The 25,604-nt window shown below is 36.8% G+C and overlaps 1 protein-coding gene across 1 annotated transcript; it reads left to right on the top strand.

Annotated features, from left to right (window-relative positions):
* Positions 1-579: 579 nt before the first annotated feature.
* LOC113116299 (unconventional myosin-VIIa-like) lies at positions 580-24,764 on the top strand. Its single transcript, XM_026284383.1, is given in 48 exon segments — positions 580-844; positions 978-1,079; positions 3,968-4,120; positions 4,990-5,174; positions 6,410-6,531; positions 6,607-6,749; positions 7,214-7,327; positions 7,579-7,732; positions 7,840-7,916; positions 8,053-8,172; positions 8,340-8,479; positions 9,021-9,231; positions 9,318-9,453; positions 9,555-9,724; positions 9,814-9,999; positions 10,001-10,207; positions 10,915-11,007; positions 11,516-11,610; positions 11,701-11,785; positions 11,894-12,112; positions 12,585-12,785; positions 13,068-13,189; positions 13,314-13,446; positions 13,521-13,673; positions 14,227-14,301; positions 14,400-14,548; positions 14,656-14,782; positions 15,726-15,845; positions 15,923-16,096; positions 16,199-16,426; positions 16,515-16,682; positions 16,796-16,913; positions 17,399-17,522; positions 17,699-17,862; positions 18,047-18,228; positions 18,529-18,653; positions 18,764-18,900; positions 19,072-19,225; positions 19,349-19,504; positions 19,912-20,017; positions 20,105-20,218; positions 20,314-20,401; positions 20,512-20,618; positions 20,920-21,105; positions 21,515-21,631; positions 23,913-23,996; positions 24,089-24,208; positions 24,296-24,764. Coding segments are annotated over 48 exon segments (6,555 nt in total). The 5' UTR covers positions 580-826; the 3' UTR covers positions 24,389-24,764.
* The last annotated feature ends 840 nt before the right edge of the window (positions 24,765-25,604 follow it).

Raw genomic sequence — 25,604 nt, forward strand, 5'->3', positions numbered from 1 at the left:
GGAAATAAAGATGATTTGGTGTTGACTTTAACTGTGTACTTTGAAACCTGCTGGCTGCTTCTAAATGTTTTCATAATCAGGGTGTGCAATATCATTTATAAAAACCTCTGCTTATATGACACCCAAGCAATTCCAGTATCTGCACATTGAGACTATGCAAATGAATGTATGCTCTAGAATCTCACAGTTTTACTGCTTAAAAGCAGTAAAGCTCTGACTCAAATAATAAAGCTGTCCTCTGGTACCATCTTCCTCTTGCGTGAAAAGTCCAAAAGGCACATGTCATACGTAGTTAATGGATAGGGGAGTTTTTTTGTTTGTTTTTTTGATAAGATAAACCGCATTTCAGATTTCATGTGTTAAATGTCTCAAGCCAAAGAAGCTCTTTATTTTGAATACTTGACTAACTCACGATTTGTTCCTGACTTGTTGCAATTCAGCTCATTGGAAACTTCCAGTGAGTCAAGCTCTCGGGCTGTTAATGACGTCTCTTCACAGCCCTCTGTGGTTGATGGTGATAATACGGCCATGATGGAGCAAAGTCTAGGGGCTATAAAGTGATGATCACTAGGGACACTTCCTTGTTACTGTCACACAAGCGAATGGAAAAATTAAGTTTGGACACGTATGTTTTTAATTCCTTCTTGGAATTAGTCAGTAAGGGCGTATTGTCCACAGTTATCGAAAGGATTCATACAAGGCATAGTTTTCAGCTGTACATGGTTTAATGAGGGTTCCTTTTCCAGTCAGTTAATATATTTATTTGCTTGTCTTTTGAGGGTTTTAATTTCAATTAGATGCCAGTGGTACAAAAAGGATTGTTCAAATGGTGATGTTAAAAAAGGTGTGTATTGATTTATTTACTTCTTTCTTGCTTTCTTGTCCTAAGCAATATGTTTTTGTTTTGAAATTGTGATATTTAAGTCAGTTGTGAATAGTAATTGGTTTTAAAATGTAGTTAATGTAAATCTGAATAGGGGGATCACGTCTGGATTGATTCCAGTGTCGGGGTCCCTATTGGAGGATGTGTGAAGGTCACAGCCAGTGGACAGTTTTGCCTGATTGATGATGAAGGGAAGGTAAAAGCCATGACTCATGATTACTTGTACAGTAGGAGAGACCGGTGCTAAAGGTTTTTATTTGTGAGGTTTTGAGTCTAAGATCTAGTTACACAAAACTAGTTGGCATAGTTTAAAACTATCGTACATTTTTATTTTTGAGAATTCTGTTCTTCAAACTAAAATCTCACTACATATTTTGTAGCTGTTAGGAATATTTTCAAACTAAGTTTGATTTGTGTCAGATTAGTAAAAACCAAGTGGAGCAAATTGTCCCTTTTTTTCATATTTTATATATTCAATACATCAGTGAATATTTTTTAGGATGCATCTATGTTGAACATATTTTTTAACTCTTTAACTGACTATTTGAAATGGGGGAATCTTGAGTTATTTGGTGATATTTGGTCTGTATTTGATTGCCCTATAGAGTTAAAACTAGTGCTGTCAAAACTAGAACGCTAATGCATGTGATTAATTATATTCAATTTAACGTATTAATATTTAACGCAATTAATTCAACGGTGGAGCTAGGGTACTGGTGACAAAGGAGCTTCAGTAGAACAGCAGTGAAATCTGTGATCAGATGAGATGTCAGGCCATATGTCAATAAAAAAGATTGTTCAAATTCAGATGGTATACTGTGCTCACACAAATGCTGCAGTGTGCTCTGTGGCCTGTATAATTTCATATTAAAGCGCAAAATAAACTACCAGCATGCAATGTCATAGTTGTCTCAGTTAAAGGTTCCATAGGATGCATTGATACAACATGTGTATGTAAAGTTTTATCTCAAAATACCCCGCAGATAATTTTTTATAGCTTGTTGAAATTATACTCTCATTGACCGTAATACCCTTTTAGGGTATGAGCCAAAACACACTGTTTATGTGTATCAGAAGAGTGCAGAGCTTCTAGACAAGAACTCATGCCCTTCTCCAGCAGCTACAGCAAGAGAACAGTAATGGCGGACTGCAGCTACTCGCTCAAGGCTCTGTTTATGTGTCACAAATCAAGGTACAGACGGGAGGTCAGTGAGAATGACAGGGTTTTATTCGACAAGTAGATAGCAGAGTAAAAGGCAGGTAAGAATCACGGTAATGGCAACAGTTCAATGACAATCCCTTATGAAGGGTATTGGAGGCAGGATATTGCGACAGGAACCAGGAAACTGGGAGGACAACAAGGGAGAACCATAAGAGGTTCATCAGGGGGTTCTGGAGGTATAACAAACACAGGTTAGAGAAAATAGAGTCTGGGTACTGTTGGGAGTATTGAACGGTAGACCAGAAAACGAAGCACTGAAGTGAGGGTGACTTTATACAAGGTTGATTATTGAGTGCAGGTGCAGGTGATCAGTATTCAGGCCACTGGGATTGGGTGTGATGAGGAAAAGGTGATGGTGATGATTCCCTGACAGTATGCCAATATCAGAAATGGGCAGGGCTTTCTCCAACTATGACATCATGGTCTGGAAGTGCTCCTGTGGAGTGACCATTTATGATTTTTTTAGGACTATAAAACAATGAATGAGTGGAATTTTACCATTATAGGCTGGTTGTTTTTACAAAATGTGGCCACACAACCTGAGTTCAAACATCTTATAAAAGTGATTTTTGCATTAAATGGCACCTTTAATTCATTAAGCTACCAAAAAGGCGATTAAAGCTGTCTTAAAACTGTGCATGCAAGTATTTGTTATGTGAGTCACATAAAAAAAAACAAAAAAAAAAACATGTCTCTGAAATGCAGTGGTTTTCAAAACTGTCCTGGAGCAGTCCAGCAATTTCTCTCTCATCTGGCACACCAGAGTCAGCTCATTAGTAGAGACTTTATAACCTTAAGTAATACAGAAAAGGTAAAGAGTTGTGAGAAAATACAATGTATGTCAGACCAGCTCTTAAAACAGCCAAAACAACCAAATAACCCTGCTGTGAGGTCTGTAAATCAAAGAACAAAAGAACAAAGGTGGAAATCAATAACTTTCGTAGCTTTAAGGATTCATCTAATTTAGAACTTAGAACTTTTATTGCGTTATTCAATTTCTGAATATTTCCTACTTGCGGAAGGGCAAAGGTAGCTAAATATGGCATTATAATGGGTTTATGTGAAGATGATTTTAAGTTCAGTTAAATTAGAGGTTCTTTTTTTAAAGTCGAATAAATGTTAAAACTGATAGTTCTCAATTATACTGTAATGTTGAATAGTCAAAATGGTTGGAATGGTGAAGAAAAAAAATACACTGAGTCATCATATTGCTATCAGTTATGCCTTTTGTCATAAAAAATATTAAACAAACAGTGATGCCATTAAACAAATACTAAACATATACCGTCTTTATGTTGTTTCTACCTTAATTTGAAGACTGAATGTAAATTATTGCAATTTTAAATTGCAGTTTATTTTTTTTAATGTTAGGTTGGATTAATTGTGATTCATTTCAGAAAAAAAGGTGTGGCTATTAGTTATTTTTTTTCAATCGATTGACAGCACTAGTTAAAACATTTGTTAGTGTGTCTGTGTAATCTTATTTTACTATATTTTTACTAATTGTTTATTTAATGTAAGTATGATGCTAAATGTGCTATAAAAATAAAATAAATATTAAATAATTATCAATGTCTTAATAATGTAATATAAAATTTGAATCATACTATAATCATAATATAATGGCTGTTTAATAGCCTTTTTTGCCAAGGCTTTAAGATATGTGTCTATACAGAAAATATAACTTAAATATACCCTTACAAATATTCAGTGGAGTAAAAAATGTGACAACTAGCCCTTCTCTCCGCTAATGTTCTACAGTAATGGAATATTACATCACAACACATTCTGTATTATTCCAGTGTTCTAATTCATATACTTATCTAGTCGGATGAATCTCACGTATTGTGGTGGTTTCCCAGGAGCACTATATCCAAGAGGGGGAGAAGGCTACTCTTAAGCCTATGCACCCCACCTCAGTGGAGGGTGTGGATGATATGATCCGACTGGGGGACCTCAGTGAAGCCGGTTTACTCAGAAACCTACTGGTGCGCCACAAACAGGGCATTATATATGTGAGTTACTTTATTATGTCATAACAAAAATCCAGCCTCTATAATCATCAAATTATATATAATGTTTTTCCTGATTAGTATTTGAGTTGTATTTCAAAATGATTGTATAAAAGTGAAATACGGTAAATATCTTACCGAAAATTGTTAACTGGTAAGTATATGGTAAAAAACTGTGATGTGCAATGGGACTTTTCGTGTAATTTTACAGTAAAATGTAGTTCAATCATTTTATAATTTACAATGAAAAAACATATTCCCAGAATCCGTCGTCTGTGACAGCTCACATTTACAATATACACACATAAAAAAAAAATGTTAAATGAAAATTAAATTTTAATATGTAAAACATAAAATGTTGTTACCATATTTTTTTAGAGTAAAGTTTTGGCAACCACAGCTGTTGTTGTTTTATACTATAAACTTAAAGGATGATGTGATGTATATTTAGTTGAACAGTGGGGGACAAATTTCTGAGACCACTGGGGAAAATTCTAATGATTCAGATTTTTTTTTAAATTAGTATAATTGATTGATAGCAAGTTTAGTTATGCATAACTATTTAATTAAAAAGCTTAATTGAAAATTTTATTTGTATTTCAGAGTGAGTATGAGCAAGTTTGTGTAAAATGCAATGATCATGTTTGCCATAATCCAAAAAGTGGCGAGAGAATCTTAAGAAGGACATCTGACTATGTGTACAATTAACAAGTCACATGATTGGCGTCACACATTTGCCTTTTTTGATTAATGACCTAGAAATAGTGCAAAATTTAAAGTATTTATTATTAATTTCACATCATAACGTTGATTTGTTGTAAATCCTTAAACTTTCTGTTGATATATGTAGTTTCTCTGTGTGTGCTGTTTAGACCTATATTGGCTCTGTCCTCGTGGCCATGAATCCCTATCAGATGCTGCCCATCTACACGGCAGACCAGGTGCACCAGTATCATGAGCGTAAGCTGGGCGAGCTCCCTCCGCACATCTTTGCCATCGCTGACAGCTGTTACTTCAACATGCGGCGCAACAAACGCAACCAGTGTTGCATTATAAGGTATGTTTTTAATCTTTTCTAATGCATTTCTAATCTAATGCATGTTTAATAGTCATTTTGTATGGCTAGTAGTAGAAGTTGGCCACGTATGCTGCTCTTGTAAAAGAACATTTTTACATATGATTTCTGAGTGTCTATTATATTATATTATATTATATTATATTATATTATATTTTTTTATTATATCATCAAATCATATATCATATCAAATCATATCATATCATATCATATCATATCATATCATATCATATCATATTATATAACGGGACTGTTGAATGCTTTAATCTAATCTCTAATCGTCTGACGAATGTTCTAAGGTGTGTAATTATTTTCAGGTAAACAAACGGATAATAGAAGTAATATAGTACGATACGATAAAACCACAAATTCCTTCCGTGTTTTTGCCCCAAATTCAGTTTTATTATGTATGGAAAGCACATACTCTAGTTCTGGCACTCTCTCTCCGTTACAAATGCACACACATACAGTACAGACACACACTCGCAAACACGGAAACACATGCGCACAGAAACGTGTTGTTTGTTAACGCTGCTCTGACGATTTTATCAGTAAAATGGCAACTTTAGTTAAAATTTTTAAGTTCAAATCTACATGACATTTCTCACCAGCAATAACAGCGCTGTTCTTGAAACAGATTAACTTACAGTTTTGATAGTAGTAGAGACTGTATGCTGTTGAACAGTGTTGAGAGACACATAGACTCAGAACAAGAACAATGTCTTGAAGTGTGGTAACCAAAGTATAAGGGACTCCGCTACACATCGTGGCCACTTAACCACCTCGGGTGTGCATCATCTTATAATAATTCAACGGTTCGTTGCCAGTTATTCCTTGTATTATATTATATTATATTATATTATATTATATTATATTATATTATATTATATTATATTATATTATATTATATTATATTATATTATATATTTTATATTATATTATATTATATTATATATTTTATATTATATTATATTATATATTTTATATTATATTATATTATATTATATTATATTATATTATATTATATTATATTATATTATTCAATAATTAAGCATAGTCCGTTTTCACCTTTTAAATTAATATTTTAGTTCCACATGATGCAATAGCTCGCTGTCAATGAATTTGAACACATTTATATTTATTCATTTACCAGATACTTTTATCCTTACAAATCTTGGCAAACAAAAAATAATAAATTCTTTTGGTTTGTGTGTCAGTGGAGAATCTGGTGCTGGAAAGACAGAAAGTACTAAACTGATTCTTCAGTTCCTGGCTGCTGTGAGCGGGCAGCACTCCTGGATAGAGCAGCAGATCATCCAGGCCAACCCTGTCCTGGAGGGTAAGCACTGAACAGGCTTGTTTGGTGGACTATTTCAATCATAGAAAGTGTCCTTCACTTATGCATGTCTTACAGCCTTTGGAAACGCCAAAACTATTCGGAATGATAACTCCAGCCGCTTTGGGAAATACGTGGAGGTCTACTTTAATAAAGAGGGCGTTATAGAGGGAGCTCTAATGGAGCAGTATCTGCTGGAGAAGTCTCGTGTCTGTCATCAGGTGAGAATATGTTTTACAGTGAAAAGGAACCTACACTTTCAAATGGTACTAATATGTTCCATTTAGAGGTAAATAAAATACAAAGACAGCTTTACCACCACAGTGACAGCTTTGTACCCTTTAGTCGGAGATTGTTAACCTTACGTGCTAAAAAAAAAAAAAAAAACATTCAGAGATAATGACTGGCTATGCACTTTTATGAGCTTAAGTAGTTTCAAATAGTCTGAAATTGCTTTTATATATATATATATATATATATATATATATATATATATATATATATATATATATATATATATATATATATATATATATATATATATATATATATATATATATATATATATATTATATATGTTTGTTTGTTTAATAAATATTAACTAATATTTATCATGTTAATAATTAAAACCTAAAACATAAATGGAGTAAATAAATAATATTTTATACATTTATTTCATTCTTAGGCACCTCAGGAAAGGAACTACCACATTTTTTATTGTATGTTATCTGGGATGCAAAGTGAGCATAAGAAAACTCTCTCTCTTGGTGATGCATCACAGTTCAAGTACCTGACTGAGGTGAGCGCTTCAATTCAGGTTTATTGTGTTTTAGAGAGGAGAGTTGTCATGTATTCAGTAAATCTGAAATAAAAAAAGTTTTTGGGAGTTTTTTTCTGCCAAATACAAGTAAATCATAATTACATCTTAACATTATTGGTGATATATCGACTGAGTTTTAATATCACTCCTCTATAATTCAGATTATTTTATTAGGTTTTGATACTGATAATCACAAGTGCAATAGGTGACTCTTCTGATGATTTTTCCAGGGTAATTGTTTGACATGTGATGGTCGGGACGATGCTGATGAGTTCGGACGGATTCGTGCTGCTCTAAAGATCCTCACTTTCTCAGACAGGGACTGCTGGGAAATCTTCAAATTACTCGCTGCCATTCTCCACATGGGCAATATCGACTTTCAGAGTTAGTGTCAATAACCATTCTATTACAGTAATAGCATTTCAGCTGTCTTCCCATAAACAGAAGTTATTGCAGTTAGAAATACCATAAAGTTGACTGATCTTTTTCAGGCACTACAATGAATAACATGGACAGCTGTGATATCCTATCATCCAGTCACTTTTCTGTCACTGCCAAGTTACTGGAGGTAAAGAGAAATGTTCTTTATAGCTAATGCTGCTTTTAACACTTTATCCTCAGTTCATTTTTTAAAAGCTTACTATATGTAATCAAACATTCGGCTGCTGAATGTATTTAATGACAGCACTTTTGTCACTTTGCAGGTTGGTGATGCTGCTCTTGATAAGAGTCTTACCCATCGCTCCTTCATGACAAACCGAGAGATAGTCACGAAGCCCCTCAGCTCAGAGCAGGCCACATCCACCAGAGATACTTTTGCCAAGGTACCCACATCCTCATATGATAGTGCCCAAATTTTTTTTCCAGAGGAAAAAAAAGGTTGTGACCCCAAACCTTCGAACAATGGTGTATACAATCATCATTCTGGTTTCATAGATGCTCCTTATTATTGCACATGTGTATGACAACTGTTTGTTCTACTCCCTGACAGGCCATGTACGGAAGGCTGTTTGTCTGGATGTTCACAAAAGTAAACAGCGCCATTCACAAACCCCAGACTGATGAGTCTTACACACGCAAGTCCATTGGGCTGCTTGACATTTTTGGCTTTGAGAATTTCCCTCATAACAGGTAAGTATCTGCTGACTAAATTACAAATCATCTTAAAAATTATAATTTTGATAATGAATTCATAATAATTCATGTGGCCGTTTAGTAGGGATTTAAAGTACTTGAGTAGTTGTACTTTATTACTGTATGTAAGTATAATTTCATAGAAAGATAGATTAGAAAGTTACCAGCATGTTGCTAGCATGATTAGTATGTTGCTAGCACGTTTCTAACATGATTAGTCTGATGTTATCATGATTAGTAAATTGCTAGCATGTTGCTAGCAGATAGATAGATAGATAGATAGATTAGCAAGTTACCAGCACGTTGCTAGCATGATTAGCATGTTGCTAGCACGTTTCTAACATGATTAGTCTGATGTTATCATGATTAGTAAATTGCTAGCATGTTGCTAGCAGATAGATAGATAGATTGATAGATAGATAAATAGTTTTAGTTATAGTTGACTTAGGCTTAGGCTAAACATGAGTAAAAGTTTGAAACAGTACCCATACTCGAGTCGTCAGTATAATTTCTCTATCCTTCTGTTCTCTTTGTTTAGTTTTGAGCAGCTGTGCATTAATTATGCCAACGAGCACCTGCAGCAGTTCTTTGTGAGGCACGTCTTTAAGCTGGAGCAGGATGAGTACAGTAAAGAAGGAATCTCATGGAAGCGCATCGCTTTCAGTGACAACCAGAAAACCCTGGACCTGCTGGCCATTAAACCTCTCAACATACTGGCTCTGATTGATGAGGAGAGCACCTTTCCTAAGGCGAGCATCATAAGCTACATGAGTGGTTTATATGCTTATGGAGGTTTTGTCTGTGCTCACCTTGCACTGTCTTGTTTTCATTGCAGGGAACAGATGCCACAATGTTAAACAAAATGAACACAGAACACAATGGAAACAAGCTGTACATGTCATCCAAGGGCAACCATGGCATGAGTTTTGGGGTTAAGCACTTTGCTGGGACGGTTTATTATGACTGTGAAGGTACAATTAATTACTTAAAAACATGGTTATGACATGCATACTGTGTCACCTAGTTATTTTTTAAAGCAAATTAGTTTACATTAAGTGCTGTATTTTGTCAGGTTTTTTGGAGAAGAACAGAGACGCCCTTAGCATGGACATCTTGGGGCTCATTCAGAAATCTTCCAACAAGCTGCTCAAGCTGATCTTTGAAAAGGAGATCAATACAAACTCAGCCAAGAACAATAACAAAAGCAACAAAATCGTCATGACGCCAAAGAGCTCCTTACGGGTATGGGACATTAATACGATAGACTGAGAGTACTGACTGGACAATGGCAACAGCTTTGGAATATATTGTGTCTTTTTTGTGTCACACAGCAAATAAATGATTCCAGGCGGAATATATCTACTCTGAGTGGCCAGTTCCGTCAATCTCTGGACTCTCTGATGAAGGCCCTGTCTCTCTGTCAGCCCTTCTTCATACGTTGCTTCAAACCAAATGACAAAAAGATGCCCATGGTACCAATTCACATCCTTTAAGTTATGTATTTTGTATTGTGTAGCCACTAGAACACTAATCAAATCATGCTTTTTTTTTTTTCTCGCTTTTAAGGTTTTTGATAGAAACCTCTGCATGCAACAACTTCGCTACTCTGGAATGCTGGAGACCATTAAAATACGCAAGCTGGGATATCCTATCCGGCACACCTTCAAAGACTTCCTGCAGCGCTATCGTGTCCTCCTTAAGAGCGTGGACTGTGATCCCAACACCGTATGGGCCTAATATGATTGTTTACAGATGCTTTGAATATGAAAATTATTATAAAGTGATAGTTGATTAGTATAGCTTAATGTGTTGTGAACATTAGGTTACTACATTAGTTTACATGAACTAACAATGAACAAAACTTCTAGAGCATTTATTAATCTTAGTCAGTGTCCGTCTCTGCATTTACTCATATCAAAATTTGTATCGATTAACATTAATTAATGCACTAAACATGAATGCTGTAAAAATATATATGTTCACTAATGTTAACAAATGAAACCTTACTACCTTACTATAAAATCTCCCTTAAAATACAACTACATTTATTTAAAGGTGAGGCATGTTATTTCTGTGCCACTTGCATCACCAAAAACAACTATAAGCAAGCAAAACGCAAAAATAATGACCATTTTCAAACAGGTTTCCATTAACACTCCACCCAATTTGCCTTTGACCAGACATCTACAGTAAATATCTCCGCCCCCAGTTTGGTTTAGCCAATGGTGACGTGTCACACTAATGAAAACGCTTAAAAACAAAACAGCACAGTGTTTTCAATTTTTGTGGGAATCATACAATGAATGGTTCACACATAATCGTCTACACATACTAAGGTGACATTGGCAAAATTAAAAGAATCAGATGTTCAGCTTGAATGTACTACGTTGGAATGATTTGATAAATGGAAATATGTGTTATTTGTTTATTAGGAGCCTGCTGCCAACTGCTGTGCAGCCATCTGCAGGGCTATGATCAAAGATGAAGAGGACTGGATTATTGGCAAAACCAAAATCTTTCTCAGGGTACTTTAGGCGTAATATTTCTCTAATGTATTATACTAATTTTGATTCTATATCAGTATACATTCCTGTAATGTTAACGTTGATTGGATTTCTAAAGGCATTGATGTCATTTTTTGTGATTGTTTTAAACATATACTACTGTTCAAAAGTTTAGGGTCAAGTTTTTCTTTAAAGAAATGAATACTTTGATTCAGCAAGGATGCATTAAATTAATTAAACAGTAAAGTCCCAGTAAAGACATTTGTAATGTTACAAAAATAAATGGTGTTCTTTTGAACTTTATTCATCCAAGAATCTAAAAAAAAAAAAAACAGTTTAAAATACATTACAGTAGATTTTGACTTATTGTTTTACTGAATTTTTACTTTTTTACTGTATATCTAATCAAATAAATGCAGCACAAGAGACGTCTTTAAAAAAATCTTAGCAACTCAAACTTTTAAACAGGATTATGTCTGTCATATTTTTTCACATAATAATTTGTAATAAATCTTTCCCATTGTTGCAGGATCATCATGACTCTTTCCTGGAGCTGGAGAGAGAGCAGGAGCTTTATAAGAAGGCACTTATCATCCAAAGAGTGATGATTGCCCACAAGGACAGGTTTGTTTCCCATTGTCTCTTGTCTATATATTATTTATTTGTGTAATTGTACAGCAAGTTAAAACTAAGTAAATCTTCATTCACTTACAGAGCAAATTTTATTAAGAAAAGGAGGGCAGCTCTTGTTTTGCAGAAAAACTGGCGTGGCCACAGAGACAGAAAAGAGTTTTGCAAAGTAAGCTATGCAGGAGCATCTAATGTCTACAGTATATGGAATAGCTCTTAAAATTAGTGTAATGAAATGATGAAACATGCCTCATATTGTTTCTGTTTTCCCTGTAAGCTCAAGCTAGGATTTACTCGGCTGCAGGCAAAAGTGCGCAGTCGGCAGCTCTGTACGGAGTATATTCGCAGGCGTGCTGCAGCCATCACTTTGCAAACACAAACCCGTGGCTACCTCGCCAGGAAAGACCTGAAACGCAAGAAAGATGCCGTGATACTCCTGCAGACACAGACCAGAGGCCTGCTGGCCAGGAAAACCCTCAAGAAAATGAAAACAGATGTGAGTGTATAGTGAAGTGAAGCAGACTACATGGTTTCTAGTACTTTTTTGCAGAAAGGCTTGTTTTTGTTTTACATGCAATACTAAGTTCGGATGTCTTGTCATAAGTAATAAAAAATAATAATTTCAAAAATACGTTTTTTTCTTTTTTACTGTGTTTTAAAATGTAATTTATTCCTGTGATGCTTTTTGTTGTTGTTGTTGTTGAAACCATGAAACAGTATCATTCAGAAATTTGGAAGTAAGAAACATTTAACTAATAATAATAATAATAATAATACTTTTATTCGTCATGGATGCATACATTTCATTAACAGTAACGGTGTTGTATAAAAAGAAATTTTTGATGTTTCAGGTTAAATTTGTATTTCAAATAAATGCTTTTCTTTTGAATTTTCTGTTCATCAAAGAACCCTGGTTTCCACAAGAACAATTTGAAGCATTTATTATTCATACCCGTCTTCTGTCTTAGGCGTTTCTGACTGCACAAGAAAAAGAGGCTCAGGAACGTATAGCTTTAGAACTTCAGCAACGCCTAGAGGAGCTGCTCAGAAAAAACGAGGAAGCTGCCAAATCCCAGAAAAAGGATGATGAGGAAATTGTGGAGAATATCTTTGGATTCCTTCCAAGTGCAGTAGGAGGACAAGAGGGCCCAGCTCCTGAGGGTTTTGAGGTTAGAGTCATCTTAACAGCACAATAAGGAAGCAGGCCACCTATTTGAAGGGAACAAACACTTCCTAATCAAAATTAATTTCTCAAAATAATAAGCCTATATCAACTTCCAACTATCCAATAAGCCTATGCCAACTCCAACTTTTATTGTCGCTACTCAATCAATTAATGGCATTTACTGCATTTGCTATAATCGATAATAAATTAGTCTTTTTAAATGCAAAATGTTAGCATCGTTAGGTAACTATTAACTTTGTGTGATTTGTTCCTGACGTTCTTCTAGGATTTAGAGGTGGAGCCGGTGAAGTTAGAAGAGGTTGAATTAGTAGAGAACCCTGTAAAGGAGAGGAAGGCGATGTCAATACCAGACAACAGCAAAGACAATCAAGATGAAGAGGATGAGAAGAAAAAGGAGAAGGAGATGGAGATGGAGAAGGAGACAGAGAAGGAGAAGGAAGGAGAAGGAGAGGGAGAGGGAGAAGGAGAGGGAGAGAGAGAAGGAGAAGGAGAAGGAGAAGGAGAGGGATAGGGAAAGGGAGAACGATGAGTTCTCTTTCTCTAAATTTGCATCATTGCACTTCCAAGGATCTTCAACCCACTCATATATCCGACAGAGATTACGACAACCCCTGCTTCACCATGAAGATGAAGGGGATACCCTGGCAAGTGCTGTTCTCATAAGCATCATGTTCCCATTAAAAGCAAGGCTTGATGGTGTTTTTCCCTCCTCCTTTAGGCTTGTTTGACAGTATGGTGGATCATTCTGAGATTTATGGGAGATCTTCCAGAGCCAAAGCAAGAACGTGTTTCTGCTATAGCCGACCCCATTCAGATGAACCTTGGTCAGAGACAAGCACGGCGTCTCAGTAGCCTTGTTGGATTAGATCAGGTAGACAATCGAGAAACTATAAAACACTTCCTTCTTTACACCTACCATATGTTCTGACTATAGCTTCACTGCCTACTCTGCTCAGAAGACCTGCCTAGATCAACAAGCATTTCTGTGCTGGTTTGATATTAGTATATATTATATTGCTTTACATATTTTAATGTTAACACATGTTTAATAAATAGACTAGCCAGTCAGAAAATGTTTCATACGTATTACAGTCAGTGACACAGAAGCTGAAAACCACAGAAACAACCAAATGTGAGGAACTGTTAAAAAAAAAAAAAAAAAAAAAAAATCAAGAGATAACCACATAAACATTTGGAAGTAAATTAAATATTTACATTTTTAATAATGCATCAAAGGACCAAAGCAAACCAAAGAGGATCATAAATACAGAACTGTTAAATACTGTAAATACTCTTACGGATGTCATGTGATATAAAAAAAGTCACTAAGCCAACAGAAATGTGACTGTTGCTTTTCTTATATCATTATTTTATATCACACAAACGTTTGTGCCTTTATTCATTTGTTGGTCTTGTAACTGCAGAAATTTTTGAGAAAAAAAGTGAAGCAACAGAAGGGGACGGGGAAAAGAAAACACTCAACCATTCCTGAAGAAGAGGTGAAATGTGGACAGTATATACACTAAATCACTGACCATTACCCACTGCTAATTGCATCATAGCAGGTTTCTGTTAACCATTTTGATGACATTTGCAGCCAGAAGAAGAGCCAAAACCCAAAATGCAGACTGTTCAGGAGGAAGAGGACGTACTGTTTGGAGAGAGAGCAACTTATGATCGTCCAATGACACCACTGGAGAAATTGCATATTATTGTTGGATATGCTATTGTACGACAAGATATCAGGTTAATGTGATGAGCTACTGGTCATTTACATTCTTCATAATGTGGAGTATATTTCTCATACAGAAGGATAAGGGTTACATAATCTTTTGACTTTATATGTTTTTCAGAGATGAAATCTACTGTCAAATCCTTAAGCAGTTAACCGACAATAAGAACCACAAAAGTGCAAACAGAGGCTGGACTCTTCTGTCCATCTGTCTGGGTATTTTCCCCCCTACAGACTGCCTCACTAAGGTATGAAATACTTTTTGATTTCTGTTCTGTTATTTAAGAGCTAATGTGAATTTATCCAATTATCACAACAACAACAAAAAAGGACCCTGATGTGAAGCAGAGGAGTAGTGTGCCATCCTGAAGTGGTTTGATAAAGTCTGCTAAATATATTATTGTATCATATCATAACACAGCTATGAATAAATTTTTTTTTTTTTAGAACCACAACTACACAGTTTAATTATAATACAAATGCCATGAATAACCAGTCAAGAGTTACATTACGTTACGTTACGTTACGATACGATACGATACATTACGTTAGGGTTAGGATGTGTTGTTTAATGTTATGTTTTGTTACGTCATGTTATATATTGTATGCTTTTGTGTTTTATGTCATGTCATTATATGTTGGTTTATGTTTTGTTGTGTTGTCTTATGTGATGCCATGCTGTTATATTTTGTTTCCTTTTGTTTTGTTATGTTTTATTGTTCTATGAGTTATGTTTTGTTTGTTTATTTTATATGTTGTTATATGTCATGCTCTATTTGCATGGTTGTTGTGTATTATATGTAACACTGTTTTGTGTTATGTTAAAGTGTTGCATTATATTTCATGTTGTTATATTTAATGTTTTGTTATGTGTTGAGTTTTCTGTCATCATGTTTCGTCATGTTTTATGTTGTTATGTGTTGTGATGCCGTGTTATATGTGCTATGTTTTGTGTTGTCATATTCTATGCTGTGTTATGTCATGCTGTTTCCTAATGTTGTGTTGTATGTCATGATGTCATGTTATGTTTTTATGCTATGTGTTGTGTTATAGATTATATAGCATTTGATCTCATTCTATGTTTAATGTTGTGTTTTTACGATATACGTCACATGAAGGTTGTGTTGTGTTGTCCTTATGTTATCTTATATATAATGTTATGTGTTATGTTCCACAACCTTTTGGCCACAGTACCTACAGAGCTTTATACGCTATGGGCCAAGTGAATACTCCTCCTACTGTGCAGAGCGACTGCAGAGGACTTTAGCCAACGGTGAAAGAAGTGAGCCACCATGCTGGGTTGAACTACAGGTAGGCAGTCCCTCTGACTGAAATGATGAAGAATACTTCTCTTGCTCTAAACATAACCAGCCCTTTTTTCCTTCAAGTCTGTAGAGAACAAGAAGCCCATTTCAGTAGCTGTGGGTCTGATGGATGGCAGAAGCATCAGCGTCTCGTTGGATTCAGCCAGCACTTCTGCAGAGGTGTGCAGTGCGATTATCCAGAAAATAAAGCTGCAGGACACTTACGGCTTCTCCCTATACGCTGCAATGTATGAGAAGGTTTGTAACATCTGAATGGCTTCAAGACACACCTTATAGTAAGTCACATATAACTAATGATTGATACTAGTAAAGTTTTCTTGTTTGCATCTCTTGCTGCAGATATGGTCTCTTGGCAGTGGCAATCAGCACGTCTTGGATGCCGTGTCTATGTGTGAGCAGGAAGAAAAGAGGCAGGGGAAAGAGGAACAACATGCTCCCTGGCGCCTATACTTCCGCAAAGAGATCTTCACTCCATGGCACGACTGTTCATCTGACCAAGACAGCACAGAGCTCATCTACAAGCAGATCATCCACGGACTCAAAAGTGGTGATTATCAGTCTGATAAGGTCAGTCCAGGCTATTTGTTTGAATGTTGCATATATTAGATTAGATTTGTGACTTACCATCTTTTGTTGACCTATAATCTTGATCTAGGAGGATGATTATGTGCAACTTGCTGCCAAACATTACTATATACAGCATGGCTCTGAAAGCAGTATGGAAACCACAAATAAAATTGTCCGTGAGTGCATGAACATGACTTTAATTGAGACCAAGTCTGTGGCAAAGCTAGTGCAGTTGGTCCATTCTGCACACACTCAGGTATGATGTATATACAGGTTATATCACTGTTCACAATGGTGACTGGACAACATTTTTATTGGTTGTTAGTGCTTGGAGAACAATGCAAGGAGTAATCCTTTGTAATTTCTTAGGGTCCTTACATAAACTCTACTAAACCTGCCTCTGAAGTAAAAATGGAGATTGTCCAATATGCACAGGAGAAGTGGCCAATCTATTTCGCCAAGTTATATGAAGCTCAAATTATTTCAGGTAAAAAAAACAACAACTATGCTTTGTTCTTATAGGAGTAGCTTATCCAGAAATGACTTTTTTGTCATTACTTATCCCCATGTCATTCCAGACCGGAATGTCCGGAATACAAAATGAGAGCTTTTGAAGAAAGTGCATGCTGCTCTTTTCCATACAAATCTTTAAAGATATAAATGGCACATAAAAACATCATACATGTACACTACATGACTCCAAGACTTTTGAAGCCATATGAGTTTTGTTTGAGGAACAGACTGAAATTGAAAGTTGTAGTTGACTAAAAATCTTGCTAGATGGTCAGGGTCACCATTCACTTTATTTTACTGAAAAGAGACATTCGTCAAAAATAACTCATTTTGTGTCCCACCAATAAAGAGTCATGTGTTTCTAAAGAAAGTAAATGATGACAGAATTATAATTTTTTTTTAGGTGAACTCTCCCTTTAATGCATTGAATTTGTAAATTCATTGCTGTCTTGTGTTCAGGTCCCTCAGTGCCTCAAGACCAGTTTGTAGTTGTTGTGAACTGGAAGGGGGTCTTCTTTCAGGATGTAACAGAGGCCGCGTTTCTGCATCTCTCTTATCCTGAGGTGTCAGGAATTGAAATGAGGTAAAACATTCTTTTTTATAATAAGCCCCCACGGAGAAGCATCTGAATTACATCTGAGCATTGATAAAGTACTTGCACTTAAAAGCATCCAAATTCAGCCTAATTTGTGAGATGAACCATTTAACTTTTCTTTTCTCGTTTCCGTTATTCCTTCCCTTTTAACTTTTCTCCTACAGTGAGGATGAGTCCGGTGGGATTGTGTGTTTGATGACTCCAAAGGGGTTGTTTGAGCTGAAGGTTGTGAAGGGAAAAGACTTAGTGGAGCTGGTCAACATGTTCATCTCAGGGCTTAAGGAGAGATCCCAGTACGCTGTGGCAATACAGGACCTTAGCAGACAAGGTGTGTTTTTTTCTTTTTTTGACTGTTTATGTGTGATGATGATGTATGCTAAAGTTTAAAGTCCACATACAGACATTCTGGTTACTAAGGTTAAAAAAAAAAAAAAAAAAAAACTTTTAATTAAAACCTATGGTTCATGACCTGGTCTGAATGGTTTGGATTTTTTCGTTTGTATTCCCTCCAGAGGATCCCAATTTGCTGAGCTACAGAAGGGGTGATGTACTGTTTATCATTAAGGATGGGGAGTATTCTTCTGAAGAAGGCTGGATGAAAGCAAGGAATGAGAGGACAAATCAAACTGGAGCAGTTTCCTTAGATGCCATTCGGATTTTGCCGATGTTGACCAGGCCAACAGAAGAGACACTGGTAAACATGATTCTTTTCAATTAGGAAATTACTCCTCCGCACTCGCCATTCTAATGTGAACTGTTTTATCAGTGTTTTGAGGTTTTATCTTGGAAATAAATACTTTACTGAATTAATCTGCTTTTAAAGATTTTTTACATGCCTTTAAAGAATTAAAGAAACTTCCTTTAAAGATTTTTAATGCCGTTCATTGGAAACTGGTTTTCAAAACCCTTGGCAAGGTTCAAAATATGCTTTGTTTCATAAATCAGTTTATGTTTGACAATAGTAAAAATGTAAAGAATCATTTCTATCCTTTAGAATTTGCTGAATTTGACCCCTGCACGAAGAAAGTCAGTGATGCCAGTGTTGCCACAGAAGGAGGAGCTTAGCACAGAGAAAGTTGCCGTTGTGTCCCTTAAGGAGTTCTCGTTTGATTATTTCAGGTAACACATGCACAGTTTGCACACATCCCATCTGGTATAAATGATAACTGCTCTGTTTTGATAACATGCCAGTACTCATGTCATCTTGTACCTCTTTCACTTGGTCTCAGGGAGTCTAAGGAAGGTGTCCGTGGCAAAGGCAAAGAGAGACTGTGGGCCAATAGCAAAGAGCCTCTCAAACAGCCACTGCTCAGGAGCCTGCAGGGCAACTCAGAGCTCTCCCACCTCGCTTCGGACTGCTTCACAGATATCCTTCCTGGTGACTTGAAAATGAAAAACTGAATCATTTGTTACATATCTAATAAAGTTAAGGAAGTTGCATTTCGTGTATTACGTTAAAGTGATAAGGCTTCAGTACATGTGACCCGAGTGAATTTTAATGAACGATGATTACCATTTTCTTTAACACTGTCTCCACCTATCCTTAAATATATGGGAGATTATCCAGTCAAGCATGTGCGGACACCCATAGATCTAACAAACCAGATCTTCGGGCCAACAACAGCACACGTGGAACTAAGAGATGAGATCTACTGCCAAATAATGAAGCAGATGACTAATAACAACCATGGGTTTGTCATCTGATTTTAACTCATTTCGTTTTGGTACCCAAATATGGTCTAATGTGGTTTGTTTGTTTTATCTGATTACTTTTTAAAAGCAGTCTTGTTTGTTCCTCTCTGTTTATCTCTCAGCTTGAGTATGGAGCGAGGTTGGCAGCTGTTGTGGCTATGTTGTGGTCTCTTTCCTCCAAGTCAGCTGCTACTGAGACATGCTCAACGTTTTCTGGAGTCCAGAACCAGAGAGCCTCTGGCGTCCACCTGCCTGCAGAGGATACAAGCTATGCTCAGGTAGGACTTAACATACTCAAGCAGTTTGTCTCTTGAGGATAATTCACACTGCAACAATACACACTGACCAACACAGACAGTCACCAGATTATAGTATGGCTTCATTCTGTCAGTGTTAGGGATTGACAACTGCATTTACTAACAGGTGTATATGGACTGGTTATGTATGGTAGAGTTTGACTCCTAACCCTAGGGTTGTGGGTTCGAATCTCGGGCCGGCAATAACACGACTGAGGTGCCCTTGAGCAAGGGCACCTCCACAGCAGTAACACACTGATCCAACAAAACTCAACCAACATGTCTGTGGGTGTTGGTTGGTATGGTGTGAATTAGCCAATAGATGCCAAAGTGAACAGAACATGAGGGCTAAAATTGATCTAAAAAGCTATGTTTATTGTCCCATGCAGTATTGAGGTAAGGAAGTTGCCTCCTCACCAGGTGGAAGTGGACGCCATTCAGAATAACAGCACTCAGATCTTCCATAAAGTTCATTTTCCCAACGATACATCTGAAGTAAGGAGTGACATGTACAGTTTCAACAATTTTACTTGTTGCTTTTTCCATTCATGTTAAAAAACCCCTCTTTTTAATTTATTTTAGATATTTGAGGTGACCTCCACCACGAGGATCAAAGACTTATGCCACAACATTGCTAGAGACCTCCGGCTCTCTTCATCAGATGGATACTGTCTGTTTGTTAAAACAGCGACAAAGGTTTCAGAAATGATTTCTCTCAGTCATTTAGTTTTTCCTGATGGTGTTGTTTTAGGTCTATGCTAATCTTCATGGGTCATCTGTGATTCTTTCAGGTAGTAAGTATGGATTCTAAAGAGTACTTTTTTGACAACCTCAGGCAACTCACAGATGTCGCCAAAAAAGGAAAGAAAGTTAAGGAGGGTGAGTTGTATAACATAATAAACTACTGTAATGAACCCAATACATATTCAGGATTTACGTGTTAAAATCAGACTCTCACTCACTATAAATATTATTGATCCTGAATACAGCTACTCAAACTATTGTGCCCTACCTGGTGCTCTTCATGAGGAAGCTCTGGTTTAATGTGATCCCAGGAAAAGACATAACTGCTGACCTTACCTTCCACTTTCCCCAGGTACATCTTCTATCTGATCATTTATAATCTAGTCAATCCAAATACTGTCGGCAGAATTTATTTCTCTCTATAAAAAAAATAAGCTCTTTTCCACCAGTTATGATCCATACATGCTTTGTTCAAGATAATCTTCATTTCTTATAACTGTAAATCCATTCAAAAACCTATTGATTTGAGGACAATAAAACCCCAAAATCAAAAAAAATGGCTACTGATTTCTGAGATTTAGCTCTGGTCTCAGTCTGTGACACTCTATTCTGCAGTGCAACTTTGCCTAGCTGTCTTCTTTTTATTTTCCCAGGAGTTGCCAAAGTATTTGCGGGGATACCATGATGTAACTAAAGAGGACATGATCAGCCTGGCAGGACTGCTGTTCCGTGTTCAGGTCGACACGGATAAATCACAGTTTGTCATGATCCCTAGAATGCTGAAAGACCTGGTGCCAGCTGATCAGCATAAGATCATGACTCCTGATGACTGGAAAAAGGTGATCCTCATGCCTCTTATTTATTATATGTCTCTATATGTTTGACCTTGTTCCAAACCTTAGTAAGGTGCCTACATAGACACATACACTACTGTTCTAAAGTTTGGTGTCAATTATTATTATTTATTTTTATGATTTGTGAAGGATCATGTAACACTGATACTTTAAATAATGTGGAAATTCACATTTTAAAATATATTAAAATAAAACGGTTATTCAAAAGTGTATTAATTTTCCACTATATTAGTCTTTTTATGCTAAATGCAGCCTTGGTGAACAAAAAAGACTTTTCTCCAGACTTTTCTTCAGAATGTAAAAGGCATTATTTAGCATTAATATATTTTAGCAACCCCTGGCAACACTTAACATCAAAATGAATGATAGAATAATTTTGGTCTTTGGTTTGCAGCACATCATCAACGCATACAACAAGCAGGCAGGCATATCTTTAGACGAAGCCAAACTCCAGTTTCTGAAGACGATCTCACAGTGGCCTACCTTTGGATGTGTTTTCTTCGAGGTTAAGGTAACCAGGGAAACACTAAAAATAATGCTTCGGTTACTTACATAACCTTGAGGAAACTACTGTTTACTCTGATACTGAAGCCTGGTTTGATCATGTTTGTGTAGCTACACAAACCAATGGTGCTTCAACCAGCCAAAAGGGATAATTTCATCAGAATCTTTTGACTGAAGCGATAGTCATCAACTCGCATGCAGCTTTATAGCATAGCAGCTAACACAATGCTCGTTCCCTTATCTCAGTAACCAGATTGTTCTCTTTCGGACGAACTCTTCCGTAGTGGTAACGTGCTATGGGGAATGCATCCAATAACATGTTGTTAAGCAAGTGCAGAACGTTGCCGCTTTGCGAGCCCTGCCCTGGATCACCCTTACTGAGAGCTCCTGTCGTGACAATCTTCTTTCTTGAGGTCAATCCCAATGGGATGCCTGATTGAAATAGGTGAGGGGTTTTCCAAGGGGCCACAGCTCTAATGCAGCTGTTGGTTACCCTGGGATGAAAACATCCCAGGTGCCAATGGTGGGATGGGACATGGGTTTAAACCAAAACTGGAGGGGCCACATAGAGCCCAGAGGAATCACAGAGGAAACGCCTGACATTAGGAAGAGCATAGTCTGAAAAGCCCTGAAAGGACATGTAATCCAGAGTCTGAATGACGATGCTAGCTGCTGAATTATCAGGGAACAATCTGGCCTAATCCATACCCACATCTAGGCAGAATCAATAACTAATCTAAACAGCTGTGGTCAGGCTCTTTCGGAGCAGACCATTATAAGCCAAAATTAACCAGAGCCTGGTGAGAATGCGAAAAAGTTCACTCTCCATCAGCCCGTTAAAAACCACTGGGGAGAAGGGTGTCAGGGTCCTTTCCGGAGCATGCCCAATTCTCCAAATCTGAACCTGTCAGTGATATGAAATCATCAGTGACAGCATTCAAACCGCTCATAGATGAGAGCGATGATGCTCAGACGTAAACAAACAAGCGTATCAAAGTGCTGTCTGTTTTAGTGAACACAACCTCAGTGTGGGCGTGGCCCAGGCACATCCAAATCTTAACCTCTCAGTGATATAAAATCATCAGTCACAACATTCAAACCGCTCATAGATGAGAGCGCTGATGCTCACATGTAAACACACCAGCGTGTCTGCTTTAGTGAACACAACCTCAGTGTGGTCGTGGCCCAGGCACATCCAAATCTGATGTGTCAGTGATATGGAATCATCAGTGACAGCATTCTCCTCTGATCCATCGAAAAGGATCAAACTCCTTATTCTAGATGAGAGGCACTGATCCTCACGTGCAAAACACACCGGCAGATCTAAGTGGAGTGGGGAGACTGAACACGCGAGACCTGTGCCAGAGTGAGATCACACAAGCCCGGTTGCTCAGCCCTGTGACTCCACTGTTTCTTTCTCTATGCTAGCTGAGAGGAGAAATGGGAGAGCAGGGCTGTCTTCATTGAAGAAGGAGATCCACAAACAGAGAAGGGCAAGACTTCTTTTCCAGTGAGCACAGTCTCTTTGTGGATGCTGCCCATCAACATCATACAGGGGTCCCTGCATGAGTCATTTACTGGGAAATTTGCTTAGAAGTTTGCTCTAGATGCCTGATAGCAGCAGGGGAAGGCTTCTAGGGATCTTAAGCCCCATTCAACGGGGCCTCGGTGTCAACACCTCTCATTTACTTTAAATGCAGTGACGTCAAGCATTGGCTAAATTCATTGTGGGTCCGTCGTGTCGTGTTGGGTCCGTTGCTCGAGCAGAATTTGAAAACTTTTCAAGCACCAATGCAGGCATCAGCCAGTCAGATCGCCTTATGCAAATACCCTAGTGCAGACACTAGCCAATTGTGTTCATGCAACGCTAGAAAACTAATGTGATTGGCTGTTGTCACTATGACGGTCACTATGAACGCCCTCCGTCAAGGGTTAGTCCTGACACCCATGTAAATGGGGTGCTACACGACTGTGGCTCCTTCTCACAGTGGTGAGCAGCAGGCTAACCTTCTTGCTTCAGAGTCCAGCAAGGAGATGATATTCCTCACTGAAGGTGAAATATTCTGACGAAATGGCACTCAAAGTTAACTTATATAGCAGTCAGCTCAACTCCTTTTTGAGGGTTGAAGCGCCATTGGTTCGTGCAGCTACATGAACACAATCAAATCAGGCTCAAGTATCAGAGTAAACAGGAATTTCCCCATAGCATGTTAACGCAGCGGGTTCGAAAGGGAGCTGTAATTCCTAAGAAGATTTTTTTTTTCTTCACACTGTCCTTTTTCTCACAGCAAACCTCAGAGAAGAGTTACCCTAGTGTTATTAATCTATCAATCAGCAAGCAAGGAGTTAGTATCATCAACCCTAAGACAAAGGTAAATTTGTCTCTATATACAAAATACAACTATAATGTACAGCCCAGCTCAGTTTGTGAAGTTAACAAGTGTTTTGGCTGGCTTGTCTGCAGGAGGTGCTTGTGATGCATCTATTCAGTAAGATCACTTCCTGGTCTAGTGGAAACACCTATTTTCACTTGACCATCGGCAACCTGGTGCAGGGCAACACTCTGCTCTGTGAGACCTCTGTGGTAAATATAGCACACACACACACACACACACACACAATATAGCAAGTGTTATCTGAGCATAGGATAATGACTGTTTGTGTCTTGCAGGGTTATAGAATAAGTGATCTCCTGTCCTCCTACAAGGACATGTATCTGAATGAGATACCAAGGGTGCGGAAATCAAGGATGATCAACATGTAGTAAAATTGTTTTTCGTGGCACTTCTTTTTCAGATCTTTACCATAATAATTATACTATTAATTTCATGTTTGGAGAATTGCATTAAAAAATTACATTCAAAAATCTGTTTTAAAATCATAGCTTTTTAATATGTAACAGTAACTAGTATAGATCTGTCAGGGAAATCATAGTTTTTTGCTTTTTGCTTCTATGTGCATATATATTTTAAAGGAATTTATAGGCTTGAGTATTTATTTTTATTTCAATAGTCCACCTTTTTATTGACTTTGCATTGCAATGTTACACTAGGTGGCAGTATTTTTACAGTTTGATTCTAATCTATCTCCTACTGCTTTGATGGAACTATCATATTTAACAATAAAAATGTAAAAATCAATATGGCTCTGAATTTAAATTTGACTTCATGAATGATGCCTAGTTGAGCAATATGTCATCGATAATGATATTCCACAATTTAAATTGCTCTCATTTCTTAAATTAAACCAATTTCGTTCATAATAATTATACATTTAATTTGTAGTATTTGCAATTCAGTTGTATAATATTGATATGGTGTATGGTATTTGACTCTTGATGTCCTAAACTGTGAGATATATATATATATATATATATACAGTACACACACACACAAACACACAAATATTCACTACTGCTCAAAGGTTTGTGGTTGGTAACATATTTAAAATATTGTTTTACAAGTCTTCAAAAATACAGTAAAACAATAATTACTTGTCACATTATCCTTCAGAAATCATTCTAATATACTGATTTGGTTCTCAAGAAACATTATTATTATTATCAATGTCTCATGTAATGTTATAAATGTTTTCACTGTCACTGTTCACCATTTTAATGCATCCTTACTAAATTAAAGCATGAATTTCTTTTGAACAGTAGTGTACATTTGTATTTCTTAAATCATTTTATTTTTACTACTGCAGACTGAATTTCCAAATCCACAGAAAAATGTGAATTTTCTTTAAGGACTTTTGGGATTTTCACAGCCTCTCTTATTGTTTAATTCTTCCACTTTATATATCCAGCGTGCCTCTCAATCCCTGGCCTCTTGACCAGCAATTCAGCCATTCCATGAAAATGAAAGGAAACCTTGTGCTAAAACTGGAAAATCCAGCATGAATTCTCCACAGCAATCATGGTAATTGAGTGTAGAGCACGCTTTTTGGCCCTGATGCACACTTTACCATGTGCTCACTAT

This window comes from Carassius auratus, chromosome 2 (genome assembly GCF_003368295.1).
Source record: "Carassius auratus strain Wakin chromosome 2, ASM336829v1, whole genome shotgun sequence".
Classification (NCBI taxonomy): domain Eukaryota; kingdom Metazoa; phylum Chordata; class Actinopteri; order Cypriniformes; family Cyprinidae; genus Carassius; species Carassius auratus.